The following is a 20,129-nucleotide window of genomic DNA, read 5'->3' as shown; positions in this document are numbered from 1 at the left end:
TTGAGAGATGGACAATAGCCACTGTTCTGCTATGAATTGGACTAGGTGACCACTGAGTTCCCTTCCAAGTCTGATGTTACAATTTCTTTACCATCTCTGTTCACTCACTTACCTGTCTCAGAATCCCAGCCATCGTGATGCTCAAAATTCTCTTGCCTTTATATCTTTGCCACGTGTAGATAGGCTATACTAACTCATATTTCTGTAGTATTTTACTTTCTTCATAATTACTCTGTGAATTAGCTAGTAGATCATCATCTCCATTTTACTTGGTGTGTAACTTAAGCCTTAAAGCACCCAAGGTCATACAGCTAGTATATGTCAGAACCAGGATTCGGATTTGACTCTAAGTCTCAAAATCTACTATACTTTATGCCAACCTGCCGCCCAGTCATTTACCCTTTATATCAGGCCTGCGTAACATATGGCCCGTGGGCTGCTTGCCAAAGAATTTCAGGTGGCCTAAGAAAAATGTAGAGGATAAAGTAAAGATGTAATGAGTGCTTTGTCCATGCCCCGCTTAACCTGCCTTCCACTGGTCACTACTGGGCCCATCATGTAATTTGGCAGGTGGGTTGCTACTGCGCACGCTCTCCTGTTTGTCACGTGACCCATGGCAACCAATCATAGTCAGCCTGTCTCTAGTCTGAGAGGAGCGAGAGTTATATCTTTTAGCTGTATTTTGGGTCATTGCAGCATTGAACAGGGACAAAGTGAATGCAGCAAAGTAATTTTTTAAATGTTAATGTGATTTCATGATAAATAAAAATCATAAGTAATTGATATTAATTGAAATTTCCCTTTTTAAAATATGGTTTGTTTGCAAAGTAGTTTAATCATTAATTATGCCTATATACTTATACCTTCACTTGGAAAGTGAGCTGCTAAATATCTATCTGTGCCAGGTTGTGCAGATCTGCTTTATATTATCACTTCAGGAGAAGCTGGGGGGCAGTTCCCTCTGTTAATGTATCAATGGGGCTTATTTATTTGGTAAAAATCCAACTTCTCATTCCCTTCTCCATCTCCATCTTGTGGAGGGGTTGCTAGATCAGGATGATTGCATATTGTGAATAAATACCTCAGCAGTTATCCGCTGCCTGATACACTCAATCCAGGGGCAGCTAGGTAGCACAGTGCATAGAGTGTCAGACCTAGAGTCATGAAGGCTCATCTTTCCAAGTTCTAATCTGGCCTCAGACACTTAATAGCTATGTGACCCTAAAAAAGTCATTTAACCCTGTTGGCCTCAGTTTCCTCATCTGTAAAATGAGCTGGAGAAGGAAATGGCAAACCAGTCCAGTATCTTTGCCAAGAAAACTCCAAATGGGGTCATTAAGAGTGGGACACGACTGAAAAAATGACTGAACAATGACACCAACAACACATTGTGGCCATTTGAAACTGTTTTGATATTTGTGTGAATGAGAAACAGCATAGGTAAGGGGTCCCATCCTAGGAGTCAGGATGCCTGGTGCTTCTGGCTCTGTTGCGGCAGGAATTAAGCCTTTCCCCCCCTTTGATAGTCTCAATTTCTCTTTTCTTTATAACAGAGAGAATGAGAGTGACCCTGTCTTATATAGATATACCTAAATGGGTCACAGTTAGGTCCCATACCACTCCCAATGAGAGTTTCTTTTCTTTTTTGTAGGCTCAAGTGACACATGCATTTGAAATAGTGTCCTCTCCATTTCAGATGCCACCAGTAGAACCTCCTTGGACCTGTGGGATCTTGTGTATTGCTCTGGCTCTTCAGGCTAAGCTGAAAGATGAAACTCCTTTTTTTTCCCCCTAGTCCTATTTAGTCACAGTAGGGGTATGGTGGTGGGATCTACTATAGAGATCACATCTATATGACTGTGAAAAGAACCACAGGCTTTGGAGGCAGAGGACCTGGGTTCAAATCCTACCTCTGTCACTATATGACCTTGTGTAAGTCACAACTTCTCTAAGCCTCAGCCTCTGCCACTAAAATGAGGGAGTTAGACTAGATAGCCTCTAAGCTTCCTTCCAGATCTAAATCCCCTATCTCAGGTTTGCAAAATGCTTTTACATGGACTATTTCAGCGGATCCTCACAAAAAAACCCTAGGTGGTAAATGCTATTACTTACTCTGTTTTCTAGATGAGAAAAGTGAGGTTCAGAAAATTTAAATACCTTGTCTGGGTCATATAGTTACTAAGAGTCTGAGGTAGGATTTGAATTTAGATCTCCCAGCTTTAAGTCTAACCCTTGTACCACCATACCATGCAGATACACAGTCTATTAGAGTGAAAAGAGCATTGTACTTAAAGTCATAGGAGTATAGAATTTGGCTCTGGAAGGGCTTCAAGGCTGAGGAACCTTCAGCCTCAAGGTCACATGTAGCCTTCTAGGTCCTCAAGTGTGGCCCTTTAATAGAAGGATTTGTCCTGTAAAACTTGGACTCAGTCAAAAGGCCACACCTGAAGACCTAGAAAGCCACATGTGGCCATGAGGCTAAAGGTTTCCCACCCCTGACAGCTAGATAGTCCTATATTCTCATTTTACAGATTGGGGAAGATGAAGCCCAAGGTAGTTAGGTGACTTTTCCAAGGTCACCTGACTGGTAAATAAGGAGCAGAGCTGAAACCAAACCCAAACTGGAAAAAACCTTAGGTAGTCTAATGTAGGAGAGAGGATGTAGGATCTGGGAGTCAGAAATGAAAGTTCGATGATCGTGAAGGTGTTTTCTAGCTCAACATTCTATGATGTTATGAGAGTGGGGTTTCTATCCACATGTATTCCTCAGGAAAGACATATGTCCCATGTGAGGCTGCTAAGCAGGGCCAGATTGCACCGGCAATGAATTTCACGGGGGCTGGTTGGCAGAAGAACGTGTTTGGCAAGGGCTGTTATGGGAGTTTGCCTGCAGGACACTGTTGGTGTCATGCCACGAGAGAGAGAGAGGAAAGTGATTTAACTTAGACTTTTTTCACTCTAGTTGCAGGATTGCAAGAAAATCTCATTTGCATATGAACCAAGAGTTCATTTTCCTTAGAAAATACATGTCAAGACCCAGAAGAAGGAGCGGAATTTCTTAATAATGATTAATCAGTTGATGTCTCAAAAAAAAGAAAAGAAAGAAAAGAAAACAATCAAGGAAAGAGATGCTGAGAAAACTGGGGAGAAAAAAAGTTTTCCAAGGGGCAGACCCACCCAACACACCTTTGTGGCATTTCCTCTTAGCCACCTGCATAAAAGTGACCAGCCTTCCCCAGATGCTGCACAGCACAAGCCACTGAGACAGCTTGGAGCAGCCTAGGGCTAGAGGTAAGACACCCACATTTCTCCACCTGCTGATTTTATTCATTGCCATCCAAACCCATCTTTCTTAGTGGGATGGAGTTACTCCATAATCTTTTTATATCTTTCTTTAGGGTTTTACAGGTGTCTAATGCTCTCTATAATTTTGGGTCATAGATTGTGTAGCCCGGGAAAATGACCGTGCTTGTCCATTAGGATCTCCTTAAATAAGTGGGGGAAGGGAGGTAGTCAGATCAAGCAGTTCCCTGGTCCTTTCTTACAGGAAATAGGGTCCAATTAGTTTCTTTAAGAGGGTTAGAGGGTGGAAGAGAAGTATGTAACAGTAACATCTGTTGAAAGGGTCGAGATATTCAGAAATCTGAATTCAGTGAGGCAAACATCTCCTTAGCAAAGTGCCCAGCAATTTAGGATTGGTGGGTGTGAGCACTGGGCTGGCTGGCTGGGGAATGAGCTCTGTCTGCAGGTTTTTTTTTTTTAATGATCTCTGTTAATGTTTTAAGGGAGCAGGCAAGTTTCCATGGCTCTAGAGAAGTTTCTTGCTGGAAGGGGAATGTGTTCTTTGCCAATCCATTTTTCTTTCTAGAAGTCCTTCTGGGGCCTAGGGTTACTCTGAGCAGAGAATTGGTGTAGAAAAAGCAATGGATTTGGGATTAAAGATTGTGGATTCAAATCCTGACAGTTCACCAAGTATTTGTATGACTTTGGGCAAGTCATTTAACCTCTCTGGGCCTCAGTTTCCACAGCTGTAAAATAAGGAGTTTAGACTAGATGATTTCTGACATCTCTTTCAATTCTAAATCTATGAGCCTCTGACTTCTGGGAAAGAAGTAAGAGATTATGTTTGATATAAACTTGATGTCTCCTTCAGAGCCTAGCATGATTTTTCCACCCCAGATAAATGTAGAATGAATGTCCCATGAATGAATCAAATGTACCTGTGCTTCAAACTGAACCTGTGGCTCTCTTAGGATTTACATTTTAAGTACACTGTATGTGTTTAATGTCGATGCTACTTGGAGCAGTTGAAAGAATACTGTTTTGAAGCCAGAGGACCTGGGTTCAGATTTTGTGTGCTATTTTCTACCTGTGTGACCCTGGGCAAATCATTTCATTACTCTAAGCCTCAGTTTCCTCATCTGTAAAATGAGGAAGTTGGCTTGATGATCTCTCAAGTATCTTCCAGCTGGTCATAGGACCATCATTCTGTGCAGGGAATTCTCTGTCTTGTTGAAGTGGCTGGTGATGGGTTTTTGTTCTGGACTAGAGAGAGGTAGAGAGAGACAGGGGAAAGGCAAGAATTAATGTCACCCGAGATTTGACATTCAATTTAATTCAATTCATATTAGAATCATAGGATTTGGAGTGGAGAAGGACCATCTCACCCATTTCCCTCATTCTGTAGATTTAGAAACTGTAACCCATCCATGAAAATCGTGGACCTGGGATTCAAACCTAGGTCCTCTGACTCCAAATTCAGTGTTCTTTCCACTACAACTCTCTGCCCTTCTAGGAAAAGAAAGGAAATAGGCATTTATATAGCACCTACTATGTGCCAGGGACAGTTCTAATCACTTTACAAATATCTCATTTGATCTTCGTAACAACTCTGGGAGATAGGGAGATAGGGAGATGTTCTTATCCCCATTTTACAGTTAAGGAAACCAAGGCATACAAATTAGTTGACTTGCCCAGGGTCACACAGCTAAGTTAAGTGTCTGAGGCTGAATTTGAATTCAGGTTTTCCCTCACTACGGATCCAGAACTCTATATACTGTACTACCTAGCTGCCTCATTAAACACCTACTCTCTGCAAAGTTCACTTCTAGGTGCCAGGAATACAAAGATGAAAAAAACACAAATATCATAAAGAGTCAGCATGGCTTCACTGAAGAGAGATCAGGTTAGACTAACTTCACTTCCTCTTTTTTTAAAATAAGATACTAAGTAGGTAAAGGGATTATCAGAGATAGAGTTTCCTGAGGTTTGAACAAAGCCTTTGGTACTATGTTAAGTTCTATTCTTGTGGAGAGGATGGAGTGATGTGGACTAGTCAATAATAAAATTACATGGATTTGGAACTGGATCAATGGCTGGCCTGAAGAAGAGTTGTTAATTGTTCCATGGCCACTTGGCAAGAGGTTTCCAGTGGAGTACTTCGGGGATCTGTTTGGCCCTATATTGTTTAATGTTTAAATCAGTGACTTGGGTGAAAGCAGAGATGAAATATTTATCATATTTACAGACGCCACGAAGTTGGGAGGGATAATTAATGTGCTGTAGGACAGAAGCAGGCTCCAAAAGGATCTTGTCAGATTAGAGCATTGGGCTGAATCTAATAAAACAAAATTGAATAGAGATAAATGTGAAACTTGGCTATGCTTGGGTACAAAAAGAAATCAATTTCTCAATGATAAAGATGGGGGAGGTAGGGCAAGCCAGCAGTTTCTGAAAAAGATTTGAAGATTTTAATGGACTCAAAATTCAACATGGCCAGTAGTGTAATATGATGGCCAAGAAGCCCAATGTCATCTTGGGCCACACTAGGAGAGTCATAGCTTCTAGGAATGAGGAAATGATAGTTCTGTGGTCCTCTGACCTTGATGGATGAAATCTGGGGTGCTGCATTCAGTTCTGGGCATTGCAGTTGAAAAATAGATGTTAATAAGCTTCAAAACATCCACAGAAGGGCAAAAAGCATGGGGAAAGGCCTGGAATCCATGCCATATGATGATCACTGGAAGGCACTGGGTGTGTTTAGCCTGGAAAAGAGAAGACTCAGTGGAAAGGGATAGCTTTGATTAAATTCTGGTTTTGTCCCAAAAGGGAAAACCAAAGGAAACAAATGGAAATGTAGATGAGACTAGTGCTGGTCTGATATCAGAGAAACTACCTAACAATTCAAGCCATCTAGAAGCAGAGTGGGCTGTCTCAGGAAGTGGTGGGTTCCCCCCATTAGAGATCTTTAAGCAGAGGCTCTTGCTGGACTCTTGCCCCACAAATTGCGAAGGTGAGGAGGAAAATGTGGTCTGATGGATCACGTCGCCAGAAGAAGGAAGAGGAACATGGTCCAAAACACAATGAAAGCACTAGTGCTATTCCCATAGGCTTTCGGATATTCTAGTTGAGAGAGAGACAGACAGATAGACAGAGACCCAGAGACACAGAGAGACAGAGAGAGGGAGACAGAGACAGATACAAAGACAGAGACACAGATACAGACACACAGAGACAGAGAGACAGAGAGAAACAGAGAGGGAGACAGAGACACAGGGAGTCAGAGAGGGAGAGAGAGAGAGATACAGAGACAGAGACAGAGAGACAGAGACAGAGATCCATAGAGACAGAGAGAGGGAGAGAGTTACAAAGACAGAGACAGAGACACACAGACAGAGAGAGACAGAGATAGAGGGAGACAGAGAGAGACAGAGACAGAGACACAGAGAGAGAACCATCACAGTGTCTGATCTCAAGGGCAGAGGTAAAATGAAAAAAGCCTCCTGATTTCCTCGGTCATATAGGAGGCTCCATAGTGGAAGAGATAGTTGGTGCCTTGTGAATTATACCTCTCTCTCTGTCTCAATCTCTCTCTCTCTGTGTCTCCCTGTGTCTCTGTCTCTCAGGGAAGTAATTTGCCAGAGGTCATTGAATTAGACAGTGGTAAAGGCAGTGTCTGAACCCAGGTACTCTGACTCTGTGTTCAGTGATCCCTCCACTGTACCCCACTGCATCTCTTTACCACCCTTGAGAGGGGACATTTTATCACCTCCCTTTCTCATTTCATTTGGTGTATAAGTGTATGGTGGTATGGGGAGTGGTAATTTGCATGGTTGACTTCAATTACTTTTAAGCCTGAGTAAAATGAGAGATACATTAGGGCCATATACTGACAGGATCTTCACTCTTTGCAGGGGGTAATGGGATAGAGGAGAGATGAGGGATATAATTTTAAAAAATTATTATTGATAACTTTTGTTTTTACCTTTATTTCCAAATGGATTTGGGGGTAGGGGAATAGTGGATATATATTTATTGATTTTCAAAGTTCTTACAGCACCCGGTACAGGGCCTTACTCATAGAAGACTCCCAGATAAATATTTGTTGAATTGAATTGCTGCTTAATTCTTGGGGTAATTTTAAACTCTGTTTTTTCCTATTTACTTGTGAAAAACAGCAAGTCTTTCTACCCACCCCCAACTCTGTTTTACAAAGTGAGCTGTGTTGACTCATACTCAGAATGATGCTTAGACAAATAAGTTCTCTGAGAATCAGAAACATTTTATCATGGTTTGTGATTAGTAAATTGGAGAGGGGAAGTGGAGGAACTGAAATGTAATTGATTCAAGAAAATCAGATTAGGACACGTGCTTTTCTGAAATTTCACGAATCTTCAGATTACGTATTATTGGTTTGAATGCTTTTTGCTTTAGAAGTTTAAGAAGGGAGATGATGGAAGATTTTTTTTTTCATTTTCTCTCAGAAGTACTCCCAGTTGGGCAGCCATCTCCCACCTCCTTCAGGACAATGAAGCTCTCTGGATTTCCTCTCTCTCTTCTGTGTGCAACCCTTTTCCTGTGGCTAGCACATGCGGGGTCTCTCAAGAGGTGTCAGATCTCCATGGATGTGCATCAAATAGAAAAGAGCTTCCAGGGGATAAAAAATACAATTGTGAGTATGGGCTCAGGTGGGAGTGAGGGTGGGTACAGATATGCCCTAGGCAGCTAGATGGCTCAGTGGATAGAGCAATGGGCCTAGAGTCAGGACGATCCGAGTTCAAATTCGGCCTCAGACACTTACTAGCTGTGTGACCCTGTGCAAGTCACTTAACCTGTGTTTGCCTTAGTCCATGGGAGAAGGAAATGGCAAACTACTCTAGTATCTTTGCCAAGAACACTTCATGGACAGGATGGTATTCTCCAGGAAAATATCATAACAAGTAGCTGGCATTTATATGGCACTCTAAGGTTTGCAAAGAGCTGTCATCATCTCATCTCATTTGATCCTCACAACAGCCTTGGGAGAGAGGCACAATTATTGGCCCATTTTATGGATGAGGAAACTGAGGCAGATAGCACAACTTGCCCAGGGTCACCCAACAAATAAGTGGCTGCGATTAGATTTAAACTCTCTTCTTCCTGAATCCAGGTTCAGTGCTTTATCCATTGTACCACAAGAGTGTTGAATTTGGGGTTAGAAGACATGAGTTTCAATCTTTGTCTTTCTGTGTAACCTTGGATGAGTCAGTTAACCTTTCCAGGCCTCTAATTCCTCATCTGTATAATGAGGGGATTGGACTAGATGACCTTCAAGCTCCCTTTCTGCTCTTAGTTTATGATCCTGTGATTTGCTTATCACCTTTTCTGTCTCTCTCTCTCTCTCTTATATCTCCCTTTGTAGCAAACGAAGGATGTCTTTCAGAATGTCACCATCCTGTCTGCATCTGAGACCCTGTTCAACATCACGGTACTGACTTATGCAAACTACCTTTGTGTGGGAGAAACTCCAGTGGTCATTGGTCTCAGCACCTAATCCCCTCCCCTACCTTCCTAGCCTTTTCTCTAACCTGGCAGGCATTGAAAGGTTAACCAGGGGTGGGGAACTTAGGGCCTCAAAGCCACGTGTGGCCCTCTAGATCCTCAAGTGTGGCCCTTTGACTCAATCCAAACTTCACAGAATAAATCAGGGCAGCTAGGTGGACCAGTAGATAGAGCACCAGCATGGGAGTCAGTAGGACCTGAGCTCAAATCCGGCCTCAGACACATAACACTATTTATGTGACTCTGGCAAGTCACTTAACCCCAATTGCCTTACCAAAAAAAAAATCTCCTACTCTATGTCCTCAAGTTCAGCTCTTTGACTGAATCCAAACTTCACAGAACAAATCTGGATTCAGTCAAAGGGCCACACTTAAGGATCTAGAGGGCCACATGTGGCCTTGAGGCCACTGCTTCCCCACTCTGGTTAAGACCAACATGTGTCCTGAGGTCAGGAACTTCCTAGAACCTCTCTGAAATACGCTCAGAGGGGAAAGCTCTTTACTGGCAGAATCTGGCTCAATATTTAACTCCAAACCAATGCCTAGAAAGCACCATGGGGTGGGGGGGGCTGCATCCTTCCCAGGTTACCATTCATCTTTTAGTTGAACAAGGTGCCATTTATCTTTCAGGCTCTCTGTGCTTATAAACTCAGTTTCTTATTAAGTTACTCTACAGAACTAGTTATTTAGAGTCTATTGTCGTAAAACTGCAATACTTTGGAGGTCATTGGTTTTAGAGTGGGAAAGAGGTCACAGAGATATCTTTTTACGAATCCTTATTTTATGAATGAAGAAACCAAGGTCCAGAAAGTACTGGACTTGAATTCAAGAGACCTGATTCTGAGTCCCAAATCTAACATTTACTTGCTGTGTGACCTTGGACAAGTCACATGAACTTCAGTTTCCTCATCTATAAAATGGGTGTGATATCCTGTTCACATGGTAGTTTGCAGGCCCAAATGCGATAAAATATGAGAAAGTGATTTGTAATCTGCCTAGTGTCCTTTTAAAAATTAATTATTATTAGGTCACACAGGTAGTTTAGTGGCAAAGCTGGGAGTAGAACCCGGATCTCCTGACTGCCAGTTAAGTATTTGTCCTGCTATATCACATTGCCTTTCATTTTTTTTTTCAGGTTGTGATAGATAAAAAAATGCTTTAGAGAAAAATATGAGCATCTGAGAGATAAAGACTGGCTTCATGGAGGTAGCTCTTAAGCAAGGTCTTGAGGGAAGCTAAAGATTGTAAGAGGTAGAAGCAAGAGAAAGGACATTCCAGGAGGAGGGGACAGGACAGCCTGCAAAGGTGTGGAGACCAGAGTTGGAGATGTGGGAGGAACTGTTATTCCAGTCAGTTTGACCGGATTATAGTCTGTGTAAAGAGGAGTAATGTATAATAAAACTGGGAAGATGGGTCGACCCCAGGTTTTGAAGAGCAAACAAAGGAGTTTATCTTTGAGCCTAGAGGTAAGAGGGAAGCACTAGAATTTGTTCAGTAGGGCAGCTGACCTGGTATAAATTTGAGGATTTGGTTCTTCTGTCCTAGAGGTGCAGTATAACCACAAAAGGGGTAGTTGCTCCAAGACCCCCAGGTTTGACACCCAACGTTCCATTTACTATAAAGAAAAATCTCCATATGAAACAAAAGAAACATCTTATTGTTATTTTCAAATTAACTTAAGCGAAATCTATATATAATAGCTTTGTCTTTTGGTGTTATTGTATATACCTATATATTACTTCATAGATCTTCCCCTTGAGTTGTAACTAGGGCAGGGTAGTCAGGGCTTTGTCCCAGGGTATCAACATGGGGAGGTGTACTTCCTCCTTATGGTAGTCTAGAGACTGCATTTCATATTTCATCGTCATCTGCTGGCCTATGATTTCTTCGCTGTGGGTACCCCCTCCACCTGTGCAGATCATAGTCCTTCTTTGATTTAATAGAAATTATTTGACACTTGCTGTGATCCAAAAATTCGTCACCCTGAGGCCAATCTGGTGATAAGCCTCTAAGAATTTAGTTGCATTGGTCCTGGGATCCCAGCCATACAGTCTATTCCCAGGTTGTAATAGGAACCTTCTGAGTTTGGTAGGACCCACTGCAGTTGCTTTTTAGAGACCAGGACCTGCTTTTTATCTTGTGGAGACAGGACATTAATGGAGACAGAGGCATAACTAGGATTTTTTTTTTCATCAAGAGCAAAAACAGTTGAAGGAAGTACAGAGGCTCCAGAGCAAACAGTTTGACCATGGATATTTTTGTTGTTGTTCAGTTACTTCAGTCATGTCTGACTCTTTGTGACCCCATTTGGGGTTTTCTTGGCAAAAATACTGGAGTGGTTCGCCATTTCCTTCTCCAGCTCATTTTACAGATGAGGAAACTGAGGCGAACAGGGTTAAATGACTTGCCCAGGGTCACACAGCTAATAAGTGCCTGAGGCCAGATTTAAACTCAGGAAGATGAGTCTTCCTGACTCCAGGCCCAGCACTCTATCCATTGTACCACCTAGCTGCCCTATGGATATGGTTGTGCCATAAGAGGGGGCAGTCTATCTGCCTCTTCAGAGGCAGCTGGCAATACAGTGGCTAGAGTGCTATACCTGGAATCAGGAAAACCTGAGTTCAGATCTGGTCTCAGATACTAGATTTATGACCCAGGGTAAGTCACTGAACCTCTGTTTGCCTCAGTTTTCTCAACTGGAAAATGGAGATGATAAGAGCACCTACCTCCCAGGGTTGTTGTGAGGATCAAATGAGATCATATTTGTAAACAACATTTAGCCCAGTGCCTGGAATATAAGTGGTGCCACATAAATACTTATTTTCTCCCTTTTCACCCCACCACTCCTCTTGCTTCCCTCCTTTACCTTCTTCTGATGTTTGAACCACCACCCCCTTTCCCTATATATACCTCTATAGGGAGATCTGATATGGGCCAGGAGCAGAGAGGTATGAAACAATAAGAGGGCAATCTCTGAAAAGGCACAGAGAAAGTATTACTTCCCCCTCCTCTGCTGCCTTCCTCCTTCCCACCCCACCCCCACCCTCCATCTTCCCCATGTCAGGGTCCTTGGGGAAGGCCCTGGTCTAGTTAGGGTTCTGAGTGGAGAATGGACTATGCTAGTATTTCCAAATATTGGAGGTGGCTCCAAGTACCTGTGCTGCCCTAAGCCCTTATTGACTCTTTCTCTGGCCCAAGGTTCTTACTTGGCTCTGGATTACTTTGTCAAGGAATCCTATCTTTGATAGACCCAGAATGCTTGATCTTTAGCCGCCGCCCCCCCCCCCCCCCCCCCCCCCCCCCCCGTCCAAGGAATGAGGCATATGATTTCTGCATTCCAATTGCGGAGGTTTTGGATTGGTGTTGTGTTGTGTTTTGTGTTTTAAAGCCTAGGAAACAGACTGGGAGGCCTCCTCACTCCACTAGCTCTGGCTCTTTTCACGCTAATGAAGATAGATAGCTGGGTAGAGTCATTTATCCTTCTGACCCAGTCCCTGCCAGATGTAGTCAGCCTCCTCACAAATAGCCCTCCAGCTGCTGGTCTCAGCAAGAGGCCTGGAATATGATCTGCTTGAGTAAATGATGGAGGGCAGCCCAGCCAGTTTACTGAGGCATGCAGCAGGAGGCTTGCTGGAGGGGTGGAGCGCAGCAGGGCTGGGGCTGTCTGACCTGAAGCAGGCAAATCGCGATGATAGAAGGCAGATCTGGGTCTACTGTGGTTAGCTAGAATCTGATCTGCCCCATCTTAATTTTGTTGCTGGTGGCTGGGGATGGCAATGGGGGGAAGGACTGGGTTGGCAGGGACATCTTTTTGCTTTGAGGAGTCCCCACTGGATAGGTCTATGTGAACTGACACAATGTGCCTGTTCCAACACAAATCACTGTTGGGATGGTCTACAGCAATTGAAATACAACTTTAAGAGAGAGTGTGGTACGATGGTGAGTACACTGGCTTCTTTTCTTTTAGAGTCAGGAGATCAGGGTTCAAATCTTGTGGCTCAATTGTGTGATCCTAAGCAAGTCATTTCACTTGCTTGAACCTCAGTCTCCTTATTAGTAAATATCTACCCTATAGGTAAGGAAAGATATTTTGTAAAGCTTAAACAGCCTGTAGTGTGATTTGTTATTATTATAACTTTTTACTTATAATTGGTAAGAAATCTGTAACAGATTTTAGGTTTTTTAGAAAAGTATAGTCTTTAAAAGTGATTTAAGATTTGATTATGCTGAGGACTACAACTGCTGAAGCATCTAATAAGAGGATTAGATGCTGGCCTTCAGCAGAAAATTCTAGTTACTTAAAAGGTGTTGAATGAGGTTCCAAACAGCCTCAGGGTTCTGTCTTTGCTACTGATAAACCAGTGTTTCCAGAAGAGCAGCAATCTTTTGCATTTTCAGGTTCCTACCTAGAACCACTTTTTAAAAAAATGTTAAATTAGTCCAGCGTCCTTCAGTGTTCTGTTCCTGGGCCCTCTGATAGTGGCTGGCTGAGTTATCAAACAGTATTGCACAAGCACATGAAGGTATGATAGACAGACTATATCTGAATGGCCCCATGCTGATTGATAACTGAGCTAGCCAGTGGTGGTGGTGGTAGTTTCTTCCCCTTACATATCTATGGGCTTTATAACCATTTCTGGGCACCCAGCCCTGATGCTGCCCTTGCTCCAAGTTGGGGTTAAAGAGGAAATTACAAATTGGTAGTAGTAGGATGGGGAAAACAGAGGAGAAGTAACTGATATACTTCCTGCCCTCAAGAAATTTACAGTCTAATCTAGTAGGAGAGAGAAAACACACCTAAAATAATTAAAGAATGAAGTACTGAATTATATATTATTATTTCTAAGTTCTGTAGGAGTAAAGACAGGTATGTAACTCTGAGCTCCGAGACATGGAGTGATACATGACGGGAGCTAAAGTCCCATGGGGCAGAACGGAATCTCTTGGATTTGCAACCATGAGAATGAGCATCAGGACTCCAGGGGATGGTCACTGAGCCAAAATACAAGGTGGCAGATTTGAAAAGAAAGGAGCAAAAGCAGTGTGGACTGATGATCAGGGGCTACTTAAGTGGTAACGTAGCCACACAATTTCTCTATTTCTTAGAGCTGATCCTAATTCTTGATTTTTTATATTAAACTACAACAGGTCATAACATCTGGGTGATCTTTGTTTAGTCTTAATTGCTAAGAAGAGACTGCAATGGAGGGAGTCAGTGCCTGGTAAGGATTTGGTACAGAGAGGAAGACAGAGGTCTGATTCTTCTGCCTAAAATAACTAGGATTATGTAATTTTTTTTTTATCCTTCTTGAGAGCTCTGAGTAAAAATAGGGATTTTTGTGATTGAGATTTTTAATTACTTTTCATAAACTTCCCCAAAGCAAAATTTAAATTTCATCCAAGATTTGACTTTTGCCCCTCAGACTAAAAAAAAAAAAGTGGAGAGAACAGATAGCCGAAGTTGCCTGGTGAGGAGGAGGGGACGTTGTGGGTCATATTGTCTTTCCCTTCTCATCCATTATTTTCTCCCCAGTTGGGCTCAGTGGAGCAAGGGCGGTGACTGAGGAGTAGTAGCTCTTTATGATACAAGGAGAAAGGAATAGCCTGGGAAGAGTGATCATACCCCCAAATTCCAAAGGTAGGGGTCAGAAAAAGGAGCTAGTACTTCTCCCTTTTGCCTTTTGATTTCTACTTTAAATCTCTAAACCTTGTCAGACCTTGCCAGTAATCTGGGAAGGTTTTCTGGAAGAGGGGGACCAAACCTTAAATGAATGGGGATGTAAAGACAGGAATAAGACTGAAATGATGGGAGTGGAAGGTTGGTATTAGGGAATATTAGGAAAGAAGGTTGGGAAGAGAAGGGTAAGACTAAATTGTAGAGAGCTTTGTTGGAGCCAGGTGGAATTTGAGTTTCATCTTGTATGCAAAAGGAAAGTCCTTATAAATTCAGCTTGGAATAATTAAAGTGGTGCAGATTATAGAGTTGTGTTTGTTTGTTTGTTTTGGTCTGGCAGTGATAGGAGCTGGAGGCAGGGGAGCTCCTCCATTAGATTGTGAGCTCCTCGGGGGCAGGGACTGTCTTTTGCCTCTTTTTGTACCCTCAGCACTTAGCACAGTGCCTGGCACATAGCAGGCATTTAATAAATGTCTATTGATTGACTGATCACATAGAGGTGAAGTAATAAGGAGTCTTTTGCAAGTAAAATACAAGTTTTTTTTCCCTTCAAAATCTTGATTATCTAATTTAGCTGATGATCAGATTATCTAGTGGCCTGTCCTTTTTGTCAGTTTAAAAAAAAATTAAATTTTTTTTAAGGCAGTTGGGGTTAAGCGACTTACCCAGGGTCACACGGCTAGTAAGTGTCAAGTGTTTGGTCTGAGGCTGGATTTCAACTCAGGTCCTCCTGACTTCAGGGCCGGTGCTCTATTCACTGCGCCACCTAGCTGCCCCCCAAAATTAATTTTTTTATCAGCTATTTGAATGAAGAATGCTGCTCCAATTTGGAGGGTACAACTCTAGGAAGAATAATATGTTGACTGAGAGAACTGAGATTTGAAAAGGTCTGAGTGGGCTAAAACAAAGGCCCATAGCTAACAAGATGAATGTGATGGGGAGAAGCTCAATAACTGTCAAAAATGGGAAGTTGTTCTTTAAAAAAAAAAAAATTAATTTCGTTTTAGGCTGCTTTAATGTCCAGAATGAGGAAGATGAGTGCCTTACTTTGTCCTGGGCTGATCAGACCACAACTGCAGGATTGTGTTCAGTTGAGGGGATGGAGATGGGGATCATATTTTTTAAAACAAACTGAAGTTTGTCCAAACTAGGGTGACTAATACAGTGAAGGGCCTTGTAACATTGCCATGAAGACCATCCCAGGAATCAGTGTCTAGCACAACTAGCCAGTACCTCCTAGCACGTAGTGAGCACTCAAATATTTACTGATTGGCTACCTGGGGTGGTGCAGTGGATAGAGCTCTGGCTGGTCTGGAGTCAGGAAGACTCATTTCTTGGATTCAAATCCCACCTCAGATACTAGCTGTGTGTCCCTGGGCAAGTCACTTAACCCCATTTACCTCAGTTTTCTCACCTGTAAAATGAGCTGGAGAAGGACATAGCAAATCAATCCAGTATCTCTGCTAAGAAAACCCCAAATGGGATCACAAAGGGCTTGATATAACTGAAAAATGACTGAACAAAAGCCTAGAGAAGTCTCCAGAGAAATACGATAACTGTCTTCGAAGGGCTTCCATGTAGAGGAGAGAGTAAGCTTACTTTGCTTAGCTCTAGAAGGCAGAGCTAGGAGCAACAGATAGAAATGGCAGAGAGCCAGGTTCAGGCTACTTACAGCCCTCCATTCCCCTCCCCTCCCCTCTCCTCCCTCCCTTCTTCTGTCCTCTCCTCTCATAATCCTATCCCACTTCTGATCAGCGTAGAAGTTTTCACTTACTCTGCTTCCAGCCTGTCCCGGCCCTTCCTTCTGCAGCCTGGTAGCCCCCTACTCTCTTGGGCTCACCATATTGGGGCCATACAGTGCAGATACCAGATTGGCTTAACCCGTTAAAGTTCAGAACTCCCAAACTCAAGTGATCCCGCAGCCTCAGCCTCCTGCAACAGCAGAGATTATAGATGTGCACTATGACCCAGATACTGGTTTGAATGAAACTTTGAAACAATTAGAGCTATCTAATAATGGAGTGGGCTGCCTTGTGTGGTAAAGGGCTCCCCTATCACTAGAAGTATTCAAGCAGAAAATAGATAATCGCTTGTGAGAGATGTTGTAGAAGGAATTTCTGCATTGGGTGAATTAGATGACCTCTAGAGTTCCTTCCAGGAGGCAGCTAGGTGGCTCAATGAATAGAATGCTGAATCTGGAGTCAGGAAGACCCAAGTTCAAATCCAGCCTCAGACATGTATTAGCTATGTGACCCTGAGCAAGTCACTTAACCTGTTTGCCTTAATCCACTGGAGAAGGAAATGGCAAACCACTCCAGTAGCTTTGCCAAGAAAACCCCTACCGGATCATGATGAGTCGGATACAACTAAACAGCTGAACAACAACAGCATCAAAGGAAAATTCTACACCCCGCTCCTGTCCCCTAAAACACCCTGTTCTATTCCTCTCTTTCTTTGGCCCTGGCTTGGTAGAGGAGGAGGGTGAACCTACTGAGAAATTCTATTTAAAAAGAAATCTCTCAGTAAATTTGGATTGCCCAGGCTTCCTCTGGTCCCAACTCAGCCATCCTGATCTCTGAGGGCATGGGGGGGGAATAAGATTCCGTGGGCTGGTGACTTTCTCCAGGAAATGAGAATTTCTATGTCTAGCCCTCAGATGTATGCTGCATGACCAAAAACATCCTAGGGTTCTACGTGGACAAGGTCTTCAGGAATCATGAGGAGTCAGACCCCAGAATCCAGAGGGGTCTCAGTACCCTTGCCAATTCTTTCCTCCGCATTCGGAATGCCCTGGAGCAGTGCGTGAGTAACCATCTCACCAATTAAACGTGTTCAGCCTATTTTTTTCGTTGGGGGAATAAGCTGGGCCATGTTTGTTTACCCATTTGGCAAATATTTTTTTAAGTCCCAGTTAGGTACAGAGCTCTGTGCTAGGAAGGGAAGGGAGGGGAGGGGACAACAGGAGGAGGGGAGGAGGAAGGGAACGGGAGGAGAGAGTTTTCTATGCATTATTTCATTTGCTCCTGTGAGATGGATTGCACAGGTCACTAGTATTCCCATTTTAAAGATGAAACTGAGGCATAGAGAGATTAAATAAATGGCTTAATGTCAGATAGAAAACATGTCAGAGAGCTGAGATGTGAACTGAAGTGCTTTGATCCCAAGACTAGTCCTTTCTCCTCTACAATACAGTGCTTCTGAAGAGAAGCTGAAACTTAGGACCAAGATAAGCCATTCTGTCTTACACAGGCATTTCCTTACCCCATTGCCTTCTGGGGACACTGTCAGTGGTTACTTCTCTGTGTGTCCTCCTGGTTTTTGCTCTGCCTATACCCAACTCTTTAGCCCCTTCTCCCCCTCAGAAAGGTGGGAGGATGTGACCAGTGTAGACTTTCTTAGACCTAGACACCTAAAAGTCCTCAGGTTAATTGACAACCAAGAAATTTAGGTGATGGTGATGAGCTAATGGGGAAAGAATGAGGTCTGAGGAATCCAGCTTTGCTACATCAGTAGCCTGAATTATAGACTCTTTGGGGTTTCCTCTCCTGTTCTAGCTCCTTTCCAGTTTGTGGGCAAATCCTTCTGAGTAGTGTATCCTAAACCAAAGATTCTTACATGTATTCAACATGGATGGGAGAAAAGCAGGGGACTGGAAATCAGGGCACCTGGGGCACTGGTCTTGGTCTTTTCTCTAATGGTGTGGACTAGGACAAGCCATTTTATTACTTTGAGCCTCAGTTTCCTCCTTTGTCAGATGGGACTATTGCTACCTTGCAGAGCATTGTAAAACCCAAATGAGATGATAGATAGGAAAGCACTTTTGAAATTCTTTACAACTGTCAAGAAGTAGTATTAATGTTAATATCAATTAATTATTAATATAGTACTTGGTATTAATTAATATTAATAGCTAGTATTTATATAGCACTTTAAGGTTTGCAAGCCACTTTACAAATATTATCTTATGAGACCCTCACAGCAATCCTGGGAGATAGGTATTATTAAGTAGGCAGCTAGGTGGCACAGTGGATGGAGCACTGGGCTTGGAATAAGGAAGACTCATCTTCATGAGTTCAAATCTAGCCTCAGACACTAGCTATATGATCCTGGGCAAATCACCTAATGCTGTTTGCCTCAGTTTCCTCATCTGTAAAATGAGCTGGAAAAGGAAATGGCAAACCACTCCAGTATCTTCACCAAGATAATCCTAAGTGGAGTCACAAAGAGTTGGACATGACTGAACAACAGCAAGGTGCTATTATTATCCCTATTTTTACAGATGAGGAAACTGAGGCAAATACAGATTATGTAACCTGCCCAGAGTCATACGGTAAATGTCTGAGGCAGGATTTGAACTCAGTCTTCCAGAATATAGGTTCAGCAATCTATCGCGCCACCTATCTTCTATCAAACTTAAATTCGGATTCTACTCAGCAGCCTTCCCTTACCCTCCTAGATACTGGTGTTCCCTCTTCTCAAATGTGTGACTTCATCACTGTGGGCCTCAGTTTCCCCATCTATAAAACAAAGGGTCTAGACTAAATGGCCTTTATAGTGCCATCTAGTTCTAAATCTATGACCCTGTGGTTTTGTATGTATTATCTGGATACATAATATAATCTCTGGTTAAATGTGGATTGATAGAGCTGTAGTGAGAAGGGACCTCAGAGGCCATCTTCATTTTACTGGTAAGGCAACTGAGATCTGGAGAAATTAAGTGACTTGTCCAAAATCACACACAGGAAGTAATCCTTGAACCCAGATCCTCTGACTCTAGGGTTCTTCCTACTATGCTAGGGAAGGGACAATTTCATTTTTGTATCCCTATCTCCATTGGTGAGCATAGTGCCTAGAACACAGTGGGCTCTTAAGAGATATTTATTCAAGTTCCCCAAGGTTCTTTGGGCTCTTCTTTGGGAAAGTCCAGCATTTGTTCACTTGTGCCTTTCACCATGGGAGAAAATGTTAGGTTGTGGGATGGGTGTTGGGTTGTGGGATGAGTGTTGGGTTGTGGGATGGGTGTTGGGTTGTGGGATGGGTGTTGGGTTGTGGGATGGGTGTTGGGTTGTGGGATGGGTATTGGGTTGTGGGATGGGTGTTGGGTTGGGGAGGGGTAATGTTGAGATGGTTTGGGGGAGGGGAACCTAGGCATGTGGTGGGGATAAACTCAGGTCCAGACCATCCTCATCACTTGGGATTTCTTCCCCTGTTTGCCGCAGAAGAATCAGAGGAACTGTGACTGTCGAGAAGAAGCCACCGAGAAGTTTCAAATCATTGTTGGAAATTATGAGCAGGTAACTAGGCTGGGGACTGGAGGATTGTGGACACAGATGGGCCTGATCAGCCTTATGAAAGAGCCTACCTCATAAACCACTCAGCCCCTCCCCCATGCCAAGGCAATTCTCATTTGGAATTTGCATTAGCCCCACCCAGACATCCCACCTGATTTTTGCAACTTCAGATACCAACTTCTCCAGCCCCTACCACAAAAGCTGGTCTCAGCAAACATTTAAAGTAGTGTCAGAGATTGGGAAGAGCTCTGGATAGAAGACCCGAATTAGAACCCCAGCTCTGCCACTCCTCAGCTATGGTTCCTATCTTGAATGGAGTCCCACTTGATAATGCCTATTGAATGA

At 43.0% G+C, this 20,129-nt stretch overlaps 1 protein-coding gene across 2 annotated transcripts in view; it reads left to right on the top strand.

The window, feature by feature from the left end:
* Positions 1 to 7,770: 7,770 nt before the first annotated feature.
* IL19 (interleukin 19) overlaps positions 7,771 to 20,129 on the top strand; it is a 14,723-nt gene continuing 2,364 nt past the window's right edge. Inside the window, exons 1-4 of one of the 2 annotated variants that reach the window (XM_021003089.2) lie at positions 7,771 to 7,951; positions 8,681 to 8,746; positions 17,143 to 17,295; positions 19,713 to 19,787. In XM_021003089.2, coding sequence (XP_020858748.1) covers positions 7,808 to 7,951; positions 8,681 to 8,746; positions 17,143 to 17,295; positions 19,713 to 19,787 — 438 coding nt within the window. In that variant the 5' untranslated portion in view covers positions 7,771 to 7,807. Of the gene's footprint in view, positions 7,952 to 8,680; positions 8,747 to 12,328; positions 12,759 to 17,142; positions 17,296 to 19,712; positions 19,788 to 20,129 lie in introns of those variants that run through there. The other variant, XM_078156357.1, reaches the window with a different exon arrangement.

Source organism: Phascolarctos cinereus, unplaced genomic scaffold (assembly GCF_003287225.1).
Source record: "Phascolarctos cinereus isolate Bilbo 61053 unplaced genomic scaffold, phaCin_HiC Scaffold_5;HRSCAF=322, whole genome shotgun sequence".
In the NCBI taxonomy this organism is placed as follows: Eukaryota; Metazoa; Chordata; class Mammalia; order Diprotodontia; family Phascolarctidae; genus Phascolarctos; species Phascolarctos cinereus.
This window is presented reverse-complemented; position numbering and strand designations above follow the sequence as displayed.